Source organism: Hyperolius riggenbachi, chromosome 12 (genome assembly GCF_040937935.1).
Source record: "Hyperolius riggenbachi isolate aHypRig1 chromosome 12, aHypRig1.pri, whole genome shotgun sequence".
In the NCBI taxonomy this organism is placed as follows: Eukaryota; Metazoa; Chordata; class Amphibia; order Anura; family Hyperoliidae; genus Hyperolius; species Hyperolius riggenbachi.
Genome location: NC_090657.1, coordinates 206,091,773 through 206,110,519, shown reverse-complemented (window position 1 = coordinate 206,110,519; position 18,747 = coordinate 206,091,773). Strand labels below are relative to the sequence as shown.

General features: G+C 44.6%; 1 protein-coding gene across 4 annotated transcripts in view; it reads left to right on the top strand.

Annotated features, from left to right (window-relative positions):
* The window catches only part of GAS7 (growth arrest specific 7), a 489,292-nt gene that overhangs the window by 398,400 nt on the left and 72,145 nt on the right, over positions 1-18,747 (top strand). For all 4 annotated transcript variants that reach the window (XM_068263919.1, XM_068263920.1, XM_068263921.1 and 1 more), the window contains one exon: positions 3,744-3,797. In XM_068263919.1, the coding sequence (XP_068120020.1) occupies positions 3,744-3,797 (54 nt within the window). The remainder of the gene's footprint in view (positions 1-3,743; positions 3,798-18,747) is intronic.

Here is an 18,747-nt window from a genome sequence, read left to right as displayed (position 1 = left end):
AGATAGAGGAAGGAGCAGAGTCCTCCAGCAGCACAGAGTATATCAGGAGAGGAGGGTTAGATAGAGGAAGGAGCTGAGTCCTCCAGCAGCACAGAGAATATCAGGACAGGAGGGTTAGATAGAGGAAGGAGCAGAGTCCTCCAGCAGCACAGAGTATATCAGGAGAGGAGGGTTAGATAGAGGAAGGAGCAGAGTCCTCCAGCAGCACAGAGTATATCAGGACAGGAGGGTTGGATAGAGGAAGAAGCAGAGTCCTCCAGCAGCACAGAGTATGGGTAGACGGTAGGGTTAGACGGTGCTGGGCCAGGCCGGTGTCCAGAGTATTAATGGGCCCATGCACTGGTCGATTTCAGCCATCGATCGATTCTATAGAATCGATCGATCAGAAATCATTATCCTTTCAAATCTATTGATCGATCGGTTTGTGGCCGATTTCGATGGATTTGATCTATCTGACAGGATGGAAGATCTAGGTCGATCTGCTGCTGGCAGCAGATCGATGGCCTATAGGGTTGCATTGGATCTAATGGTCCAATAATGCATTCTGAAATCTATTGGAAATCTTTTGCTAGTGTGTGGCACACCTGATCAAATCTGCTGCAAATCTATAACTGTATGGCCCCCTTTAGTTGGTGCTGAGCCAGGCCGGTGTCCAGAGGGTTAGACGGTGCTGGGCCAGGCCAGTGTCCAGAGGGTTAGACAGTTCTGGGCCAGGCCGGTGTCCAGAGGGTTAGACAGTTCAGGGCCAGGCCGGTGTCCAGAGGATTAGACGGTGCTGGGCCAGGCCAGTGTCCAGAGGGTTAGACGGTGCTGGGCCAGGCCAGTGTCCAGAGGGTTAGACGGTGCTGGGCCAGGCCAGTGTCCAGAGGGTTAGACGGTGCTGGGCCAGGCCAGTGTCCAGAGGGTTAGACGGTGCTGGGCCAGGCCAGTGTCCAGAGGGTTAGACAGTGCTGGGCCAGGCCAGTGTCCAGAGGGTTAGACGGTGCTGGGCCAGGCCAGTGTCCAGAGGGTTAGACGGTGCTGGGCCAGGCCGGTGTCCAGAATAACCCTATGTGCCGAGCTGATGTCCAGAGGGCTAGTGATGGGGGACTGTGGGGGCGTTCTGCCTCTCCACTCTGTGTCACAGTAGATTTTCCTCTCCTAATTATTCCTGCTTAAGCCTCATTAGATAGAAGCGGGGCGATGAATGATATTTTCAGAATGATGTCAGCAGTTTTTAAGCGACATGATATCCGTGTCACAAGTGTTTAATCAGTGCAGTGCAGTGAGGGTGAACATAGCATTACCCAGAATTACCTCCTCATCATATTGCTAGTAAATGGCTGAGATTCTGGCTTATTACATTACACTGCATTAACTAATGAGCGCTGAAGGCCCCATTCACACTGGCAATCCCAAAACGCTCATGTTTTGCAAAGCAATTTTCCTGTAATTTTTCACTGTATAGAAAAGTGATTTTGGAACAATTGTGCATTGTGATTCTTTAAAGCAATTCTGAAGCCTTAATAAAAAACAAACAAACAGATACTCACCTGAGGAGAGGGAAGACTCTGGGTCTTATAGAGCCTTTCTGTCCTCCTCACAATGTCCTTGTTCCCCCGCAGGCTCCTCCATATGAATCTCCCGTCGCGGGAGACTTCGGAAGTCTTCACAAGCACTTGGGCTCTATACTGCGCACATGCACGAGAGAGGGCACTTACGCATGCGCATTACGGAGCTGCCCATCTACAGAAGCCCAAATGCTTCTGAAGACTCTTGAAGCCAGCGCAACCCGGAAGAGAGCAGTCTACGACTCATGGGTCATAGACTGCTAATGGGGGAGCCTGCAGGGGAACGTGGGGACTGTGAGGAGACCGGAAAGAGTCTATAGGACCCAGAGCCTTCCCTCTCCTTAGGGGAGTATCTGTTTTTTGTTTTACAATGGCTTCAGAATTAACATTGAAATGCAATCGCTCCAAAATCTCTAAAAAATGCTTCATGCAATTTCAGCAAATCGCTAGTTGCTGGCAGTTACTACAGTGTGAACATTAGCATTGATTTGCACCGCCATAGCAGTTTTTTTCAAGCTCTAGCCATTTTACCGACAAGCTGAAGTTGCTATTAAATCGCCCCGCATGAATGAGGCATAAAAGATGGGGGTGGAGCATTCAAATGGATGTTCTGTTTCTGATGACTGACTACTGCAGTGCAGAAATCTGGTATAGAGCAAGTTTTGTTTTTTTGTATCTCAAAAGAAATGAATATGTTTTAAACGAGGTAATAATTAAAATAATACTTTTTGTTATAATTAAAGTGTACCTAAGAGGGGCAAAATAAAAAAAATATATATATACATACCTGGGGCTTCCTCCAGCCCTCTTCTGGCTGCTTGGTTCCTAGCCGTCCTCCTCCGCCACCTGGTCCCTCCGCAATTCAGTCCGGTAATCCCCATCGCACTTCTGACGGGATTCATCTCAGGTTTATTTTAAGAATGATAACTTATGAATATTTCATAGATAACATTCTCAGCCAGCAGGTGGAGCTGTTTCTGTCTCTCTCTATGGCCAGGCAGATCTATAACTACAAATATTAGATCCATCAATATTTTATGAGGAATATGTCAGAGCTATATAATGTACAATAATAATAGTGTGTGACTTTGGTAAGGACATTATTATTTATTTATTTTAAGTATTTATATAGTCCCGACATATTACGCAGCGCTGTACAGAGTATAATGTATAATGGGCCAATTTAGGGGGAAGCCTTACCGACACGGGGAGAACATACAAACTCCTTGCAGATGGTGGCCTGGCTGGGATTCGAACCGGGTACCCAGCGCTGCAAGGCGAGAGCGCTAACCGCTACGCCACCGTGCTGCCCATTAGAGTGTAAGCTCCTCTGGTGCAGAGATTGCTGGGAATGGATCAGTGATCTCCATACTGCACTGTGGTATATGTCAGAGATATACTGTACAATGTTTAGCAATTATTATATTCTTTTTATGGCAATAATTGTAATGTGTTGCCGTGGAAATGATCATAATAGATTATTAGTAGTAATCGTGGTAGTAAGCTTTCATCTTTATATTACTATTATTACTATTAATTATGCTCTCAAAAAAGGTTTTTTTCCCCTCATTTTACATTTGCCATTTCTCCCCAAATAAAAATATAAAATAATGCAGGGGAAACAGTAAAAAGCTCTTATCCGCAGAGAGGCTACGTGAAACGGAGAACCCCCGATATTGAAACAAGGAGTCCGGATGCCCCAGTTACATTGGTAACAGGTTGCCTGGCAGAGCGCACTGCCTGCACAATATTTACTTCCTATAGGATGGGGGATGCCGAGTGTGACCCCAGAGTATGTGTGTGTGTGTGTGTATATCTGCCTGTGTGTGCGAGTGTGTGTATATCTGCCTGTGTGTGTGTGTGTGTGTGTGTGTGTGTGTGTGTGTGTGTGTGTGTGTGTGTGTGTGTGTGAGAGAGAGCAGCTGGGATCCCCGTCCTCCTCACTGACACACATCACAGAAGGGAGGTGTGAGGGCTCTCTGGCTACACACAGCTCATGTGCTGCTTGGCTGGACACGGCACAAGAGGCTGCTGCTGCCGTCCATCCATCGCTTGTGGTGCTGATGCTGCAGATGCTGCCGGACTGATGCGCTGACTCCCGCACCTGATCCAATCTCCACACACACAAACAGTGACTGTAAAATGTCAGATATCGAGACCAGCTTTGACGATGCCTCTTGTCTCTCCCCGCAGAGCCCCGGCTCCCCATCACCCACCAAAAAACAGAACAAGGAGACCACCATCACAGTGAGTACCCCGCAGAATTAGTTTTTTTTTCTTTTGCCTGTTACTATGACGATATGTTCCTCAGTCGCATCAATTAGACCCTTATTACCCACAGCCAACATGGAGCTGAGCCTGGCTGCCTCTCTTCCTCCAAGTTCCAAGTGTGTGAAAATAAATAACCCAGAGCAGACATGGATGTGGAGTAGTTATGCCAGTACTGATGTGCGTGGCTCTCTGTGAAGCTGGAGGATGCCCAGAATTGTGGAAGTGTACGGGGGAAGCAGAACGGGGGCAGAAATATAGCAGCTGGGCTGAGAGTTATTTATTCTCTCTATCTCATTCCTCGGGAATAAAAAAAAAAAAGAGATGGAAGGAAAGCCAAGGTAGCTCCAGTATCCAGGTAACAGGAGGATACGGGGGGAGCGCTGTGTGACTCCATCATCAGGGGCTGCAGATAGAGGTGCCGTAGTGTGGATACACTGTGCTGCGCTCTCGTTACGGTTATCAAGCAAAGATGGAGAGAACTTGGCTACAAGATGCTGTTCAGAAATGCACAGAAAAATATCTTTGCATTCATATATATATTTTTATATTTTTTACAGTGTGTGTGTGTGTATGTATGTATGTGTGTGTATGTATATGTATATATATATATATATATATATATATATATATATATATACTCAGTACAGTTAAATAAATCTCAGCACTTAGTGGACAAAATGCTACCAGTGATCTCTGTCCTTCCCGTCAATATGTCCAAATCAATCAATATCATCAGCGCGCTATATCCGTGTGTGTATGTGTGTTATAGATATATGTGCGTGTGTGTATGCATATGTTGTATGTATAACAATAGTGTCTGCGTATGTACTGTATATGTGTGTGTGTGTGTGTATATATATATATATACATATATTATATTCATATACATACACATTTACACACACACAGGGGAAGGTAACATTGCCTGTGTATGTATATTATCACCCTCTCGCGCTGATGTTATTCATTGTTTTGCCTTTGTTTTTCTCTTTTTCCTCCTAGTAAATATCACAGACATCTTAGGGATCTGCTCATAGAAATTCTCTCACAATACAAGCAGGATGTGACCAAAAGTATGGCAGATAAAGGGTGGGTAACAGGTCTTGATGGAGGAGGGTAAATGTGAGGACTGGGTCAGGGTGAGGGGTAAATGTTTGAATGAAGGTAAGTTGGGGATAGGTTATTGTTAGTCATTTGGGCAGGGTAGGTGAATTTTAGGCATCCAGGAGAGCAGCTGAATAATCGATAGGGATAGGTGAGTATTAGGCTCAGTTCCCACTGCAGCGGAAAATGGCCGTTTTAATGTCCGCTCACTGCAGTGGATCCATTGGATCCGTTGTAAGTGGAACCACTCATGTGGTTAGTGATATTTTTTTTTCCTGGACAGTGAATGCGTTTCCAATATAGCCTATGGTGGAAACACACAGGCAAACACACGCAAACAGGCCTTCAAGGAACACTGCTTTTGTACGTGGTGTTCCCTGTCTGGCATTCAGCCAAACAGGAAGTGATGCACGCTTGCCATCACTTCCTGCTTCGGGATATGCAGAAGTACACGGAAGTGTATTGTAATAATACGCTTCTGCGGATGCACGCTGCAACGTCAACTGTTTAAAAAAAAAACACGTCGCCATAGACTAATATGACTTCCGGGCCTTCGCAGGTCGCTGCAGATCCTGCATGGTAACAGTTCTGCGCTACCGTTAGATTAGGCACTTCTGCACAGCATACTGCAACGTGGGAAGTATGACTTTCTCCATTTCTCAATTGGACGCACTGCCCCAGTATAAAAGGGCCCTCGGGCATAAGGAAGGGTAGCTAAATGATGGATATTGAGAAGGGGTAGATGAATATTCGGCATCAGGAAGGGTAGATGAATATTCGGCATCAGGAAGGGTAGCTGAATGATGGATATTGGGAAGAGGTAGATGGGCATCGGGGGGGGATGGGCATCTGGAGGTGGTAGATGAATATTAAGCATGGGAGAAGGTAGGTGAGCACTAGGCATCAGGTAGGAGTAGGTGGATATTAGGCATCTGGAGGTGGTAGGTGAGTATTAAGCATGGGAGAAGGTTGGTGAGCACTAGCATCAGGTAGGAGTAGGTGGATATTAGGCATCTGGAGGGGGGGGGGGGTAGGTGAGTATTAAGCATGGGAGAAGGTTGGTGAGCACTAGCATCAGGTAGGAGTAGGTGAATATTAGGCATCTGGAGGGGGGGGGGGGGTAGGTGAGTATGAGGCATGGGGGAAGGTTGGTGAGCACTAGCATCAGGTAGGAGTTGGTGGATATTAGGCATCTGGAGGGGGGTAGGTGAGTATTAAGCATGGGAGAAGGTTGGTGAGCACTAGCATCAGGTAGGAGTAGGTGGAAATTAGGCATCTGGAGGTGGTAGGTGAGTATTAAGCATGGGAGAAGGTTGGTGAGCACTAGCATCAGGTAGGAGTAGGTGGAAATTAGGCATCTGGAGGGAGGTAGGTGAGTATTAAACATGGGAGAAGGTAGGTGAGCACTAGCATCAGGTAGGAGTAGGTGGATATTAGGCATCTGGAGGGGGTAGGTGAATATTAAACATGGGAGAAGGTTGATGAGCACTAGCATCAGGTAGGAGTTGGAGTAGGTGGATATTAGGCATCTGGAGGGGGTAGGTGAGTATTAAGCAGTAGAAGAAGGTAGGTGAGCACTAGCATCAGGTAGGAGTAGGTGAATATTAGGCATCTGGAGGGGGGTATGTGAATATTAAGAATGGAAGAAGGTTGGTGAGCACTAGGCATCTGGTACGTGGATATAGGTGGTACGTGGATATTAGGCATCTGGAGGAGCTATGTGAATATTAAACATGGGAGAAGGTAGGTGAGCACTAGCATCCGGTAGGAGTTGGAGTAGGTGGATATTAGGCATCTGGGGAGGGGGGGGGGGGGGGGGGGTAGGTGAGTATTAAGCATGGGAGAAGGTTGGTGAGCACTAGCATCAGGTAGGAGTAGGTGGATATTAGGCATCTGGAGGGGGTAGGTGAATATCAAACATGGGAGAAGGTTGATGAGCACTAGCATCAGGTAGGAGTTGGAGTAGGTGGATATTAGGCATCTGGAGGGGGTAGGTGAGTATTAAGCATGGGAGAAGGTTGGTGAACACTAGGCATCAGGTAGGAGTAGGTGGATATTAGGCATCTGGAGGGGGTAAAACAAACAAACAAACACAGAACATTTATATCGCGCTTTTCTCCTGGCGGACTCAAAGCGCCAGAGCTGCAGCCACTAGGACGCGCTCTATAGGCAGTAGCAGTGTTAGGGAGTCTTGCCCAAGGTCTCCTACTGAATAGGTGCTGGCTTACTTAACAGGCAGAGCCGAGATTCGAACTCAGGTCTCCTGTGTCAGAGGCAGAGCCCTTAACCATTACACTATCCAGCCACCACAGGTGAGTATTAAGCATGGGAGAAGGTTGGTGAGCACTAGGCATCAGGTAGGAGTAGGCGGATATTAGGCATCTGGAGGGGGGGGGGGGGTAGGTGAGTAGTAAGCATGGGAGAAGGTTGGTGAGCACTAGCATCAGGTAGGAGTAGTTGGATATTAGGCATCTGGAGGGGGTAGGTGAGTATTAAGCAGTAGAAGAAGGTAGGTGAGCATAGCATCAGGTAGGAGTAGGTGAATATTAGGCATCTGGAGGGGGGTATGTGAATATTAAGAATGGAAGAAGGTTGGTGAGCACTAGGCATCTGGTACGTGGATATAGGTGGTAGGTGAATATTAGGCATCTGGAGGAGCTATGTGAATATTAAACATGGGAGAAGGTAGGTGAGCACTAGCATCCGGTAGGAGTTGGAGTAGGTGGATATTAGGCATCTGGGGAGGGGGGGGGGGGTAGGTGAGTATTAAGCATGGGAGAAGGTTGGTGAGCACTAGCATCAGGTGGGAGTAGGTGGATATTAGGCATCTGGAGAGGGTAGCGGTATTAAGCGTGGGAGAGGTTAGGTGAGCACTAGGCATCAGGTGGAAGTAGGTGGATATTAGGCATCTGCAGGGGGTAGGGGAGTATTTATCGTGGAAGAGGTTAGGTGAGCACTAGGCATCAGGTAGGAGTTGAAGTAGGTGGATATTAGGCATCTGGAGGGGGGTATGTGTGTATTAAACATGGGAGAAGGTAGGTGAGCCCTAGGCATCGGGTAGGAGTAGGTGGATAGTAGGCATCTGGAGGGGGTAGGGGAGTATTAAGCGTGGGAGGGGTTAGGTGAGCACTAGCATCAGGTAGGAGTAGGGAAATCTTAGGCATCTGAAGGAGGTAGGTGAGTATTAAGCAAGCGGTAAAAAATAGGTGGGTATTAGGAATTGGTATGGGGTGAGTATTAATAATTGGATGAGATTTCTTTAGGTAGTATGCTTTGGGAGGCTGTAGGTGAGTATTGGGCATTAGTAAGGCGTCGGTTGAATATTAGGCATTGGTAGAGGGTAAGTTAGTATCGGACACCAAGTAGGAGTAGGTGACTATTAGGCATTGAAAGGAAAAAGGTGAGTTTAGGTGTAGGGAGAGAGTAGGCAAGTATTGGGCATCAAAAGGAAGCAGGCAAGTAATATATCAGGAGGGGGGCAGGTGAGTATTAGGCATGGAAAGGGAATAGGTGAAAATCTTCCGCCCCGGGAACATGCTGGCGCCTGGGCTTCTTACATTTCATTCAGCTTTCAGTGAACAACCAATATAAAAAATGGCTGTTGCTATTTTTATCAAAAGTCCCCTAGATGAAAGTCTCAATTCATTCACCCAACTGTTTCCATTCACACCCACCGACTCTGCACACTGTGAGGAATGTTACACTCTAGAGCCTGTTTACGCAGGCTCTCCTGTGTGGTGTATCCAATATGTAGAAGAAGGCACCCCACAGGCTCCAAACTTGCGTTTGACTTCTTTATTCGAGCAACTGCACACACTACATGTTACGGGTACTCTGACCCATCCTGTGTGGTGTGACCACATCTACACTGCACAGAATTGTCTGCTTGAGATTTAAAGGCAACCTGAAGCGAGAGGTATATGGAGGCTGCCATATTTGTTTCCTTTTAAACAATACCAGTTTCCTGGCAGCCCTGCTGATCATTCTGGCACCAGTAATGTCTGAATCACACACCTGAAACAAGCATGTGGCTAATCTAGTCAGACTTCAGCCAGACACTTCTGATCTGCATGCTTGTTCAGGGTCTATGGCTGAAAGTATAAAGGTGCCCATACATAAGACGATGTATAGGCAGATCGACTAAGAGACAGATCTTTCTCTGATTAGAGAGAGATCTGTTGCCTGTCCATACACCAGCAGACCGATTCCCGAGAGATTTTAGCATTAAGTTTCTCTGTAATCAGCCTTGTGTGTCCACCGCCTGGCCCCCCCACCGCCCAATGTACATGTACCCCCCGTGCCCCACTTTACCCCTCCGCTGCTGTGTCCGGACTCCTCTTCCAGGTTTGCTCCCCACGTGTTTCCGGCACATATTGTGGGCGGCAGAGAGATAACCTATTGATGCAGGGGCACCAAAGGGGGCGGGGCAGGGGGTACATGTACACTGGGGGGGACATCGGCTGGGGGTTTCCATCGCATTCGTCATTAGCTATCATTGTTCACTGTTACCACCGCACACCATCGAGAATGTCAGTCCGACATCTTGCAACATATTAGATTGCTATATATAACCAATTGCGGCCAGAAATTGGTCGCATCATCATTCGGGCCTGCTTTTGGCAGCACTGATTTGCATCCAATACGATAATAATTATTGAATCGGATTGACCATTGGCCGCCAAATCGCCTAATGTAGGGCCACCTTTAGAGCCATGGGATCAGCAGGACAGCCAGGCAATTTGCATTGTTTAAAAGGAAGTAAATATGGCAGCCTCCATATCCCTCTCAGTTCAGATCCCTTTTAAGTTTTTGTAATGTAACAGTTGTAGTTCTGCCATTGGGGGAGATTGATCAGTTATTTATTGAGGGGAGTCTCAAGACAGAAGCTAATGGGCAATTATAACACTGAATAACTCCCTCTGCTGTTCAGACATGGCACTGCAGCAGCATAAAACCTGACCCAGATCACTCTTTGCAGTGCACTTGTAACCACCTAAAATAATAAAAAAAAAAAACACAACTCTATTGCAAGTGTATGAGAATTCCTCTGCCGTATGTTTGGAATGCTGTACTGGGCATCTGTGCCAAACTGAATTTGTCATAAACGTGGAGGAAAACCTTTGCAAATATTTTTCCGTTTCATCCTTGTGTGCTAGATTCTCTCTCCCCCCCCAACAAACACACTACTACACACACACACACACACACAAGTTGTCTCCTAGCTGCTTCAGATATTTATAGGTTTTTAGTTGCAGGTGTCACATCTCTTCCTGTGGATGTCACGAAAGGACTGCATCGGAGTGCTGGACGCAGGATGTGCTGTATTTATGTGTACAGTGATAACAGCCTATAGCATCACCTTGTGTTTATTGTATGTATATTGTGATAACAAGATCTAGCTACACAGTGTGTTGTATTGTGTACAGTAATAACAGTACATACTGCACTGTGACGTGTATCAGCCATATACAGTAACAACAGTGCATAGTGGTATGTGTGTGTTTTGTAATACGTGTGTACAGTGATAACAGGAGAGGTTATCATAGCCCAGTAATGGCAGCTGGCAGATGGTCACTGGTTTGAATCAGAGCTGTTATGTAGATTGGTTGACTCCAAAATGTTCTCTATGCAAGATAGATAGATAGATAGATAGATAGATAGATAGATAGATAGATAGATAGATAGATAGATAGATGTTACATGAAGGCAGCCCGGTAGTTGGCCGAGGACCACAAAGTCAGAGGACCCATGGTGCAGAGAAGGGCCCACCTGGTGCTCTCCTTCACCTTCACTTGATATATTAAGTGGCATCATGCCTGGGTGTTATTAGGACTGCACATGTTCATACAAAAAGGTATATGGGGACATAATGACACACTTGTTTGATTATGGAGGAAGTGATGCCTGCACTTGTTTTATGGGAATATGATGACTGCATTTGTTCTATGGAAACATGATGGCTGCATTAGTTATGTGGGAATAGGATAGCTGCACTTGTCATCCCAGTTCAGGATGACTAGCCTTGATATAGGAGGGACAAGGTGGCTGGATAGTGTACTGGTTAAGAGTACCACCCCTGACATAGGAGGCCAGGATGCTAATCTCTACTTTTTCTATTCGGTAAGCCAGCACCTATTCAGTAAGCAGTCCTTTAGCAAGACTGCCTAACACTTTATGTTGGCCTACTGAGCGTGCCTTAGTGGCTGCAGCTCTCAAGCGCTTTGTGTAAAAGTACGATACAAATGTCAGCATTATTATACTGTGTATATGATGCAATATAGTTGCATTTGTGTGTGGAGAATTTGACAGCTGCATTTGGTATATGGGGATATGATGCTACCACTTACTATATGGGGGCATGATGGCTGCATTTGTTATGGGGATATGATGCTACCACTTACTATGGGGAGGGGGACATGATGGCTGCATTTGGTATATGGGAAATATTATGCTACCACTTACTATATGGGGGCATGATGGCTGCATTTGTTATGGGGATATGATACTACCACTTACTATGGGGAGGTGGGGCATGATGGCTGCATTTGGTATATGGGGAATATGATGCTACCACTTCCTATAGGGGGGCATGATGGCTGCATTTGTTATGGGGATATGATGCTACCACTTCCTATAGGGGGGCATGGTGGCTGCATTTGTTATGGGGATATGATGCTACCACTTCCTATAGGGGGGCATGATGGCTGCATTTGTTATGGGGATATGATGCTACCACTTACTATATAGGATGTCATGATGTTTGCATTTGTTATATGGGGATATGATGCCAGAACATTTTAAAGTGGGTATGGTGGCTGTACTTTTTATATTGGGCCATGATTCCACCACTTACTTTATGGCAACATGATGCCAGCACTTATTAAAATGGGGCCCATTTTAATAAGTGCTGGCATCATGTTGCCCATAAAGCAAGTGGCGGAATCAGGGGCATAATTGATTTACCTATTATAAAGAGTACTTGATGGCTGCACTTATTGTACAAGAGACCTGATGCTTGTTATTCCTGTAGAGGGTATGATGGCTCCATGTGTTATAGGGAGGACTTGATGGCTACAATTATTGTACAAGAGACCTGATGCTTGTTATTCCTGTAGAGGGTATGATGGCTCCATGTGTTATAGGGAGGACTTGATGGCTACAATTATTGTACAAGAGACCTGATGCTTGTTATTCCTGTAGAGGGTATGATGGCTCCATGTGTTATAGGGAGGACTTGATGGCTACAATTATTGTACAAGAGACCTGATGCTTGTTATTCCTGTAGAGGGTATGATGGCTGCATGTGTTATAGGGAGGACATGATGGCTGCACTTATTGTACAAGAGACCTGATGCGTATAATTCCTATAGGGGGTATGATGGCTACACGTGTTATATGGAGAACATGGTGGCTATAGCTTCACTTATTGTACAAGAGACCTGATGTTTGTTATTCCTATAGAGGGTATGATGGCTGCATGTGTTATAGGGAGGACTTGATGGCTGCAATTATTGTACAAGAGACTTGATGCTTGTTATTCCCATAGGGGGTGTACAATGGCTACATATGTAATAGGGAGGACATGATGACTGTACAGACAATACACACATGTAATGATTGCATATATAACATGGGATAGATGTAACGACTGCTAATATACTTCAGGGCAGTTATATTGATTTTGGGTATAAAAGTCAGGAAGAAGCCCCAGGTAAGTAAAAGTCAACCTTTTCCCCTGGCTTGGGTTTCCTTTAAAGCGGTATAAAACCCTGACATAATATTCAATAAACACATGTTTTCCTACTTTTTATATGCCATACGGTTATCATATTTGCATTTGTGCATAAGTATTGTTCTTCATTTAGAAATTCCCAAAAGTACAGTTTTTACTTTGAAAGCTGACTGCATTTTATTCATAACTGGTTTTATTCATGTTGTGTTGAAGGCAGAAATGCTTTCAGTGTCTCTCTGCATCCGGGAGCTTCTGCACAGTCAGATAATGTGTCACATTCCTCACTTGATAAAATTAAGTAAACACAAGATAACATTATCTACACTTTGGATGCATTCAGATTTCTCTACACTGAACTTTCAAGCCCTGTGTTTAACTAATTGAATGCTGTTCTAGTAAAAAAAAAAAATGGTGGTAGTATGCTGTAAATAATTTTTTAGAGCAAAGAAGAAATGCTGGGTTTCATTCAGCTTTAAAGGAGTTATCAGGGAAAATTAGTAAAATGAGGTTTACTCACTTGGGGCTTTCTCCAGCCCCTTGCAGCAGACTGTTCCACGCCGACCGCTCTGCTCCCCGCCGCTGTCCTGGTCTCCCTGCACGGTGCAGAGGCCAGGCCGGCCTTACTGCGCGAGCTGCCGCACTGCCGCGGACCAAAATTAATGTTAAGCAAATGATCCAAAGTTACAGATTTGTATGTGGCAAACCTACGTCAAGCTCTAGGATTATGATAATAATTGTATTAATCCAGGCTAGGTCACGAACAAAGACCACCAAACAGTTTTAAAAGCATGCATATTGGGAAAGTAGGAGCAGAGATGGTCAGCGAGATGCTAATCGTTTTGAGATGATGCAAATTTGTGCAGGTTGAACTTGGACCAATCAAAATTACGCAGCTATGGATTTAATTAGTCCAATTCTAGGCTGCATAGATTTCCATGAAATTAGAATACCTTTGCATTAAATCAAAATGAATCAGTGTATAGTAAAAAAAAATAAGCAATTGTATTAATTAAATTATGTTCACTACAGTTCCTCTTTAAGAATCCCTTGTATTTCCTATGTAGCCAGTCCTGCTGTTAAAGGACATCCGAGGTGGAAAAAAATGATCAGAAAAAGAAAAACCAGTGTATCTGTCCTCCTCCTCCTAAAAATGACTTAGATATCCCACAATTTTATTTTATATTTAAATATAATCACACAGCATAGTTATTAGTGTGCTTGGCACTATCCATACACGTCTATCTCATCATGTCATATGTCACCTCGGTTGTCCTTTAAGAATGGGGAGTGCACTGAGGTTTATGTGAGACAGAACTAAATGTTGTCATTACATCATGCAGACGACTCCTATAGTAAGGTCTATACAAATACTATAAATATGAGTGTCAATAATTAGTTATTATTATTTTTAGTATTTATATAGCACTGGCATCGTACACAACACTGTACAGAGTATATTGTCTTGTAACTTAACTGTCCTTCAGAGGGGCTCACAAACTAATCCCTACCATAGTCATAGGTCTATATTGTGTAGCGTATTTATTGTGTAGTGTATGTACTGTAGTCTAAGTCCGGGTTAGGGGGAAGCCAGTTAACTTATCTGTATGTTTTTTGGATGTGGGAGGAAACCGGAGTGCGCGGAAAACCCATGCAGACACAGTGAGAATATCCAAACTCCATGCAGATAGTGTCCTGGCTGGGATTTGAACCGGAGACCCAGCGCTGCAAGGCGAGAGCGCTAACCTCTATGCCATCATGCTGCCCTGTGCCAAGGCATTTATGTGGTTAAGGTTTTTTTTTAAAAAAAAAACATTATGAGTGTTTAGCCGCTATGACATTGTGACATCATGCGCAGACCCGATCCTCCCCATTGAGAAGACCGGAGCTATGCGGGGAGGCTGTGGCGATCGCTGGAGCCTGGCTGGGTAAAGTATAAGCGGACTGATCGGGGGGATCGCGGGAAATTGGGGGATGCCGACCACATGTAGTAGCTAGCCTAGTGCTAGCTATGATCTTATACAGCCGGATAACCTATTCTTTTAGAGGGGGAGACTCCTGAAGCCAGTAAAACCTCTTGAGCGGCATGCCTGACACAGTGAGGTGCATAATGCTAAGGAGGTTAATGTATGCAGACACCCTTGGTAAAATAGAAACCATTGTACAAGTAATAATACAGTAAGATATATATATATATATATATATATATATATATATATATATATATATATATATATATACAGTATATGAATAAGTAGAGAATGCAATAAGCAGAACTCGATCACTTGACCACTGTTGACCAGCTTCTTGCAGTTGGTCAGCTTAAAGATAAACTCCGACCAAAAATTGAACTTTATCCCAATCAGTAGCTGATACCCCCTTTTACATGAGAAATCTATTCCTTTTCACAAACAGACCATCAGGGGGCGCTGTATGACTGATATTGTGGTGAAACCCCTCCCACAAGAAAAGTACGTACTTTTTTGGCAGTTTCCTGTCTGTGAACCTTGTTGCATTGTGGGAAATAGCTGTTACAGCAGTTTCCAACTGCCAAAAACCATGCAGCAGCTACATCACCTATCAACAGTAAAATGTTCACTGGAGTTCTTCTTTAAACTATATTATTGCAATATTTTTTTTTTTTTACTAACTATGAATCCCTGTAGTCCATACACAGAGATGGCCAAATTAAAAGTGGAACTAGACTCAAAACTTCCTCTCTACCCTATGGGCTCTTTCACACTAACTAACGCGTGCATAAACCTGATTTCATGTGCATGTTGAGACAACGCTATGATGACGGGAAGTTGCAGTTTGATCAGCTGCGCTAGTTCTCAATATACCCGACGGGAAACAACTTGCATCGCACAATTACAATCTCCAAGAGGCTTTGCTTTGTCTAATGTGAACATTACCTTTCTTACCACATCCTAGGTGTGTTCCGTTAAAATGAACAGAACAGCTCCTAGTGTGAAAGAGCCCACTGCTGTGTTTATAAAAACGCATGCGTTTTAAAGCGTTTTAACAAATTAAAACACATTTCGGAAACTCTTGAAAAGCACATGCGTTTTTATAAATGCAGCAGTGGGCTCAGGCCTTGAGAGATTAGTCACAGCATATAACCTTTAGGGTAAAAAAGCTTTATTACAATTCATGGAAAACTTAAACTTACTGGGTTTCACTTTTGCAGGGAGCACTGAAAGGGTTAAGCCTCACTGTTTACTATAAGGAGAGCTGCCTTGGCAGAGCTTTCCTGCAATCTGTTCACAGCTGCTGATAAGAACTAATTAGACACTTTGATCTAACCTTTGAAACCCAGAACACTGAGCAATAAATCCAACAACTATACAGTACGTGGAATAAAGACTTTTCATTGTGTGCTGTGCAAGAGTTCAAGAACGCTTTAATGCAAATTCTGTGTAGCAAATGCTATAGAAGAATGTATTGGCATTGAGAGAGCCAGCAGTGTATAGAGGGTTAACTGAGAAACTCAACCTATAAGGCTGCAAACAATCTCTCTTCAGCCGAAATGTCCTATGCTATGATATTTTGAACAAACTCTGGGCTTTTACTCTCCTGTATTCTCCAGCTTAAACTAATTTAATTCTGACATTTCCTGCTATAAACCCCTGGAAACGAGAGCTGCATTGGTTCAGCTTCCCTCTCTGAGCGCCGAGCGGCTAAACTTCCCCCTGGTGCATTGTGGGAGATCGTGTAACTTGTCATGTTAGCAAGCGACACCGCCACGCTTTATTTAACCGTGCGGGTCGAACCCCGGGAGACAGCAAGGGATTATGGGAGTGGTCCTCATCTACAAAGCACTCGCCGCTTACATCTCTTCATATGGCAGCTTCCTCCAGGGATCGTTAAATGCCGCCGTGGAGCAGATTACATCTCGGATGCTGCGTATGAAGCGAGAGACTATTAAGCCAGTTAACGGATCATTAAATGTGAAGAGTGATAAAAAGAAATGGTTGTTATAAACAGCTAAGGTTCTATGGATTCAGTCAGCGTTTCTTGATACTTTCTGTTGCTGCGGTTGGCATATAATTCTGTGCTAGTCCCAAACCTCGTAAATGTGGGGTGCGCACACCACTGTCACCACTGCAGAGTCATCAAGGCTGTGTAGCGTTTCCATTTTAGCGCAGTGGCCCAAATTCAGGTTGCGGATAATCCTCCTCTATTGTGGAAGTGGGAGCTATACGCAATCCTACCACTACCTACAGATTGTACAGAGGGCTCATACAGAAATTCTGTTCAGCTGCCATCTTCAGCCAAATTCAGCAATCGATAAGCTTTTAGCAGTTTTATTTCTCTTCGATATCTGCTTAAAGGGGCACTACAGTGAAAAACTGTAAAATTACAGTGAAAAACTGTAAAATTTAAAATATGTGCAAACATATACAAATAAGAAGTACATTTTTTCCAGAGTAAAATGAGCCATAAATTACTTTTCTCCTATGTTCCTGTCACTTACAGTAGGTAGTAGAAATCTGACATAACTGACAGGTTTTGGACTAGTCCATCTCTTCATAGGGGATTCTCAGCAAGGGTTTTATTCTTTATAAAGATATTCCCTAAAAAGGATTTAAACAACATTGCTGGCCAGCTTCCCTGCTCGCTACACAGTGAATGGCAGTTGCTCTGTCCAACTGCCAAAAAACTAAGTGCTTTTGCAAATAAATATATCCCTGAGGATTCCCTGTAAAGAGATGGACTAGTCCAAAACCTGTCACTGCTGTCAGATTTCTACTCCCTACTGTATGTGACAGCAACATAGGAGAAAAGTATTTTATGGATCATTTTACTCTGGTAAAAATGTACTTCTTATTTGTATGTGTTTACATGTATTTTAAATTTAACAGTTTTTCGCTGTAGTGTCCCTTTAAAAATCAATAAAAATGCTGTCCCCACAGGACTGTGACACTGTATGCAGTACAAATCTATACATACTATCAGTTCCTGGCCGCCCTTCCTTTGTACGATAGATAAATATTGCCACCTTTCTCCAAACAACTTTCAATCAGGGATAACATCAAAATTGATGAACTGACATCCTAAATTTTCTTAGTTTTTAGTTCAGCCTGATCTAACACATTTGTTTCCCAGCATTACTGAAGCACCCACACTTTTATGGAACCAGGGCTGTCGAGGAGTAATGTTTGTGTATCTGAAGTCGGTGGTTTCATAAACTGAGGAATCAGATGTTTTTTTTTACCCATTCCATACACCTCCAAGGGCTGTGGTGTTGGAGTCAGGGAGTCGGAGTAATTTTTAGGTTCCTGGAGTCGGGGGTTTCAAAAACTGAGGAGTTGGATGATTTTTGTACCGACTCCACAGCCATCAAGGGAACTCCATGCTTGCTAAGTATATTCTGGGCCCCAACATATATTCATGTCAATAGTCCTTTAGGTTTTTTTTTCATATGTAGATCTAGACAGTTACTATTATATTTCCTAGGACTATTCAACACCCCTCTCTCCAGAGATGCCCACTTCTCTCCAGAGATGCCCACTTCTCTCGAGAGATGCCCACTTCTCTCCAGAGATGCCCACTTCTCTCCAGAGATGCCCACTTCTCTCCAGAGATGCCCACTTCTCTCCAGAGATGCTCAGTCCTCTCCAGAGATCCACAGTCCTCTCCAGAGATCCCCACTATTCTCCAGACATCCCCAGTCCTCTCCAGAGATCTCCAGCCCTGTCCACTTCTCTTCAGAGATCCCGACTTCTATCCAGAGATGCCCACTTCTCTCCAGAGATGCCCAGTCCTCTCCAGAGATCCCCACTTCTCTCCAGAGCTCCCCACTTCTCTCCAGAGCTCCCCACTTCTCTCCAGAGATGCCCACTTCTCTCCAGAGATGCTCAGTCCTCTCCAGAGATCCACAGTCCTCTCCAGAGATCCCCACTATTCTCCAGACATCCCCAGTCCTCTCCAGAGATCTCCAGCCCTGTCCACTTCTCTTCAGAGATCCCGACTTCTCTCCAGAGATGCCCACTTCTCTACAGAGATGCCCAGTCCTCTCCAGAGATCCCCACTTCTCTCCAGAGCTCCCCACTTCTCTCCAGAGCTCCCCACTTCTCTTCAAAGCTCCCC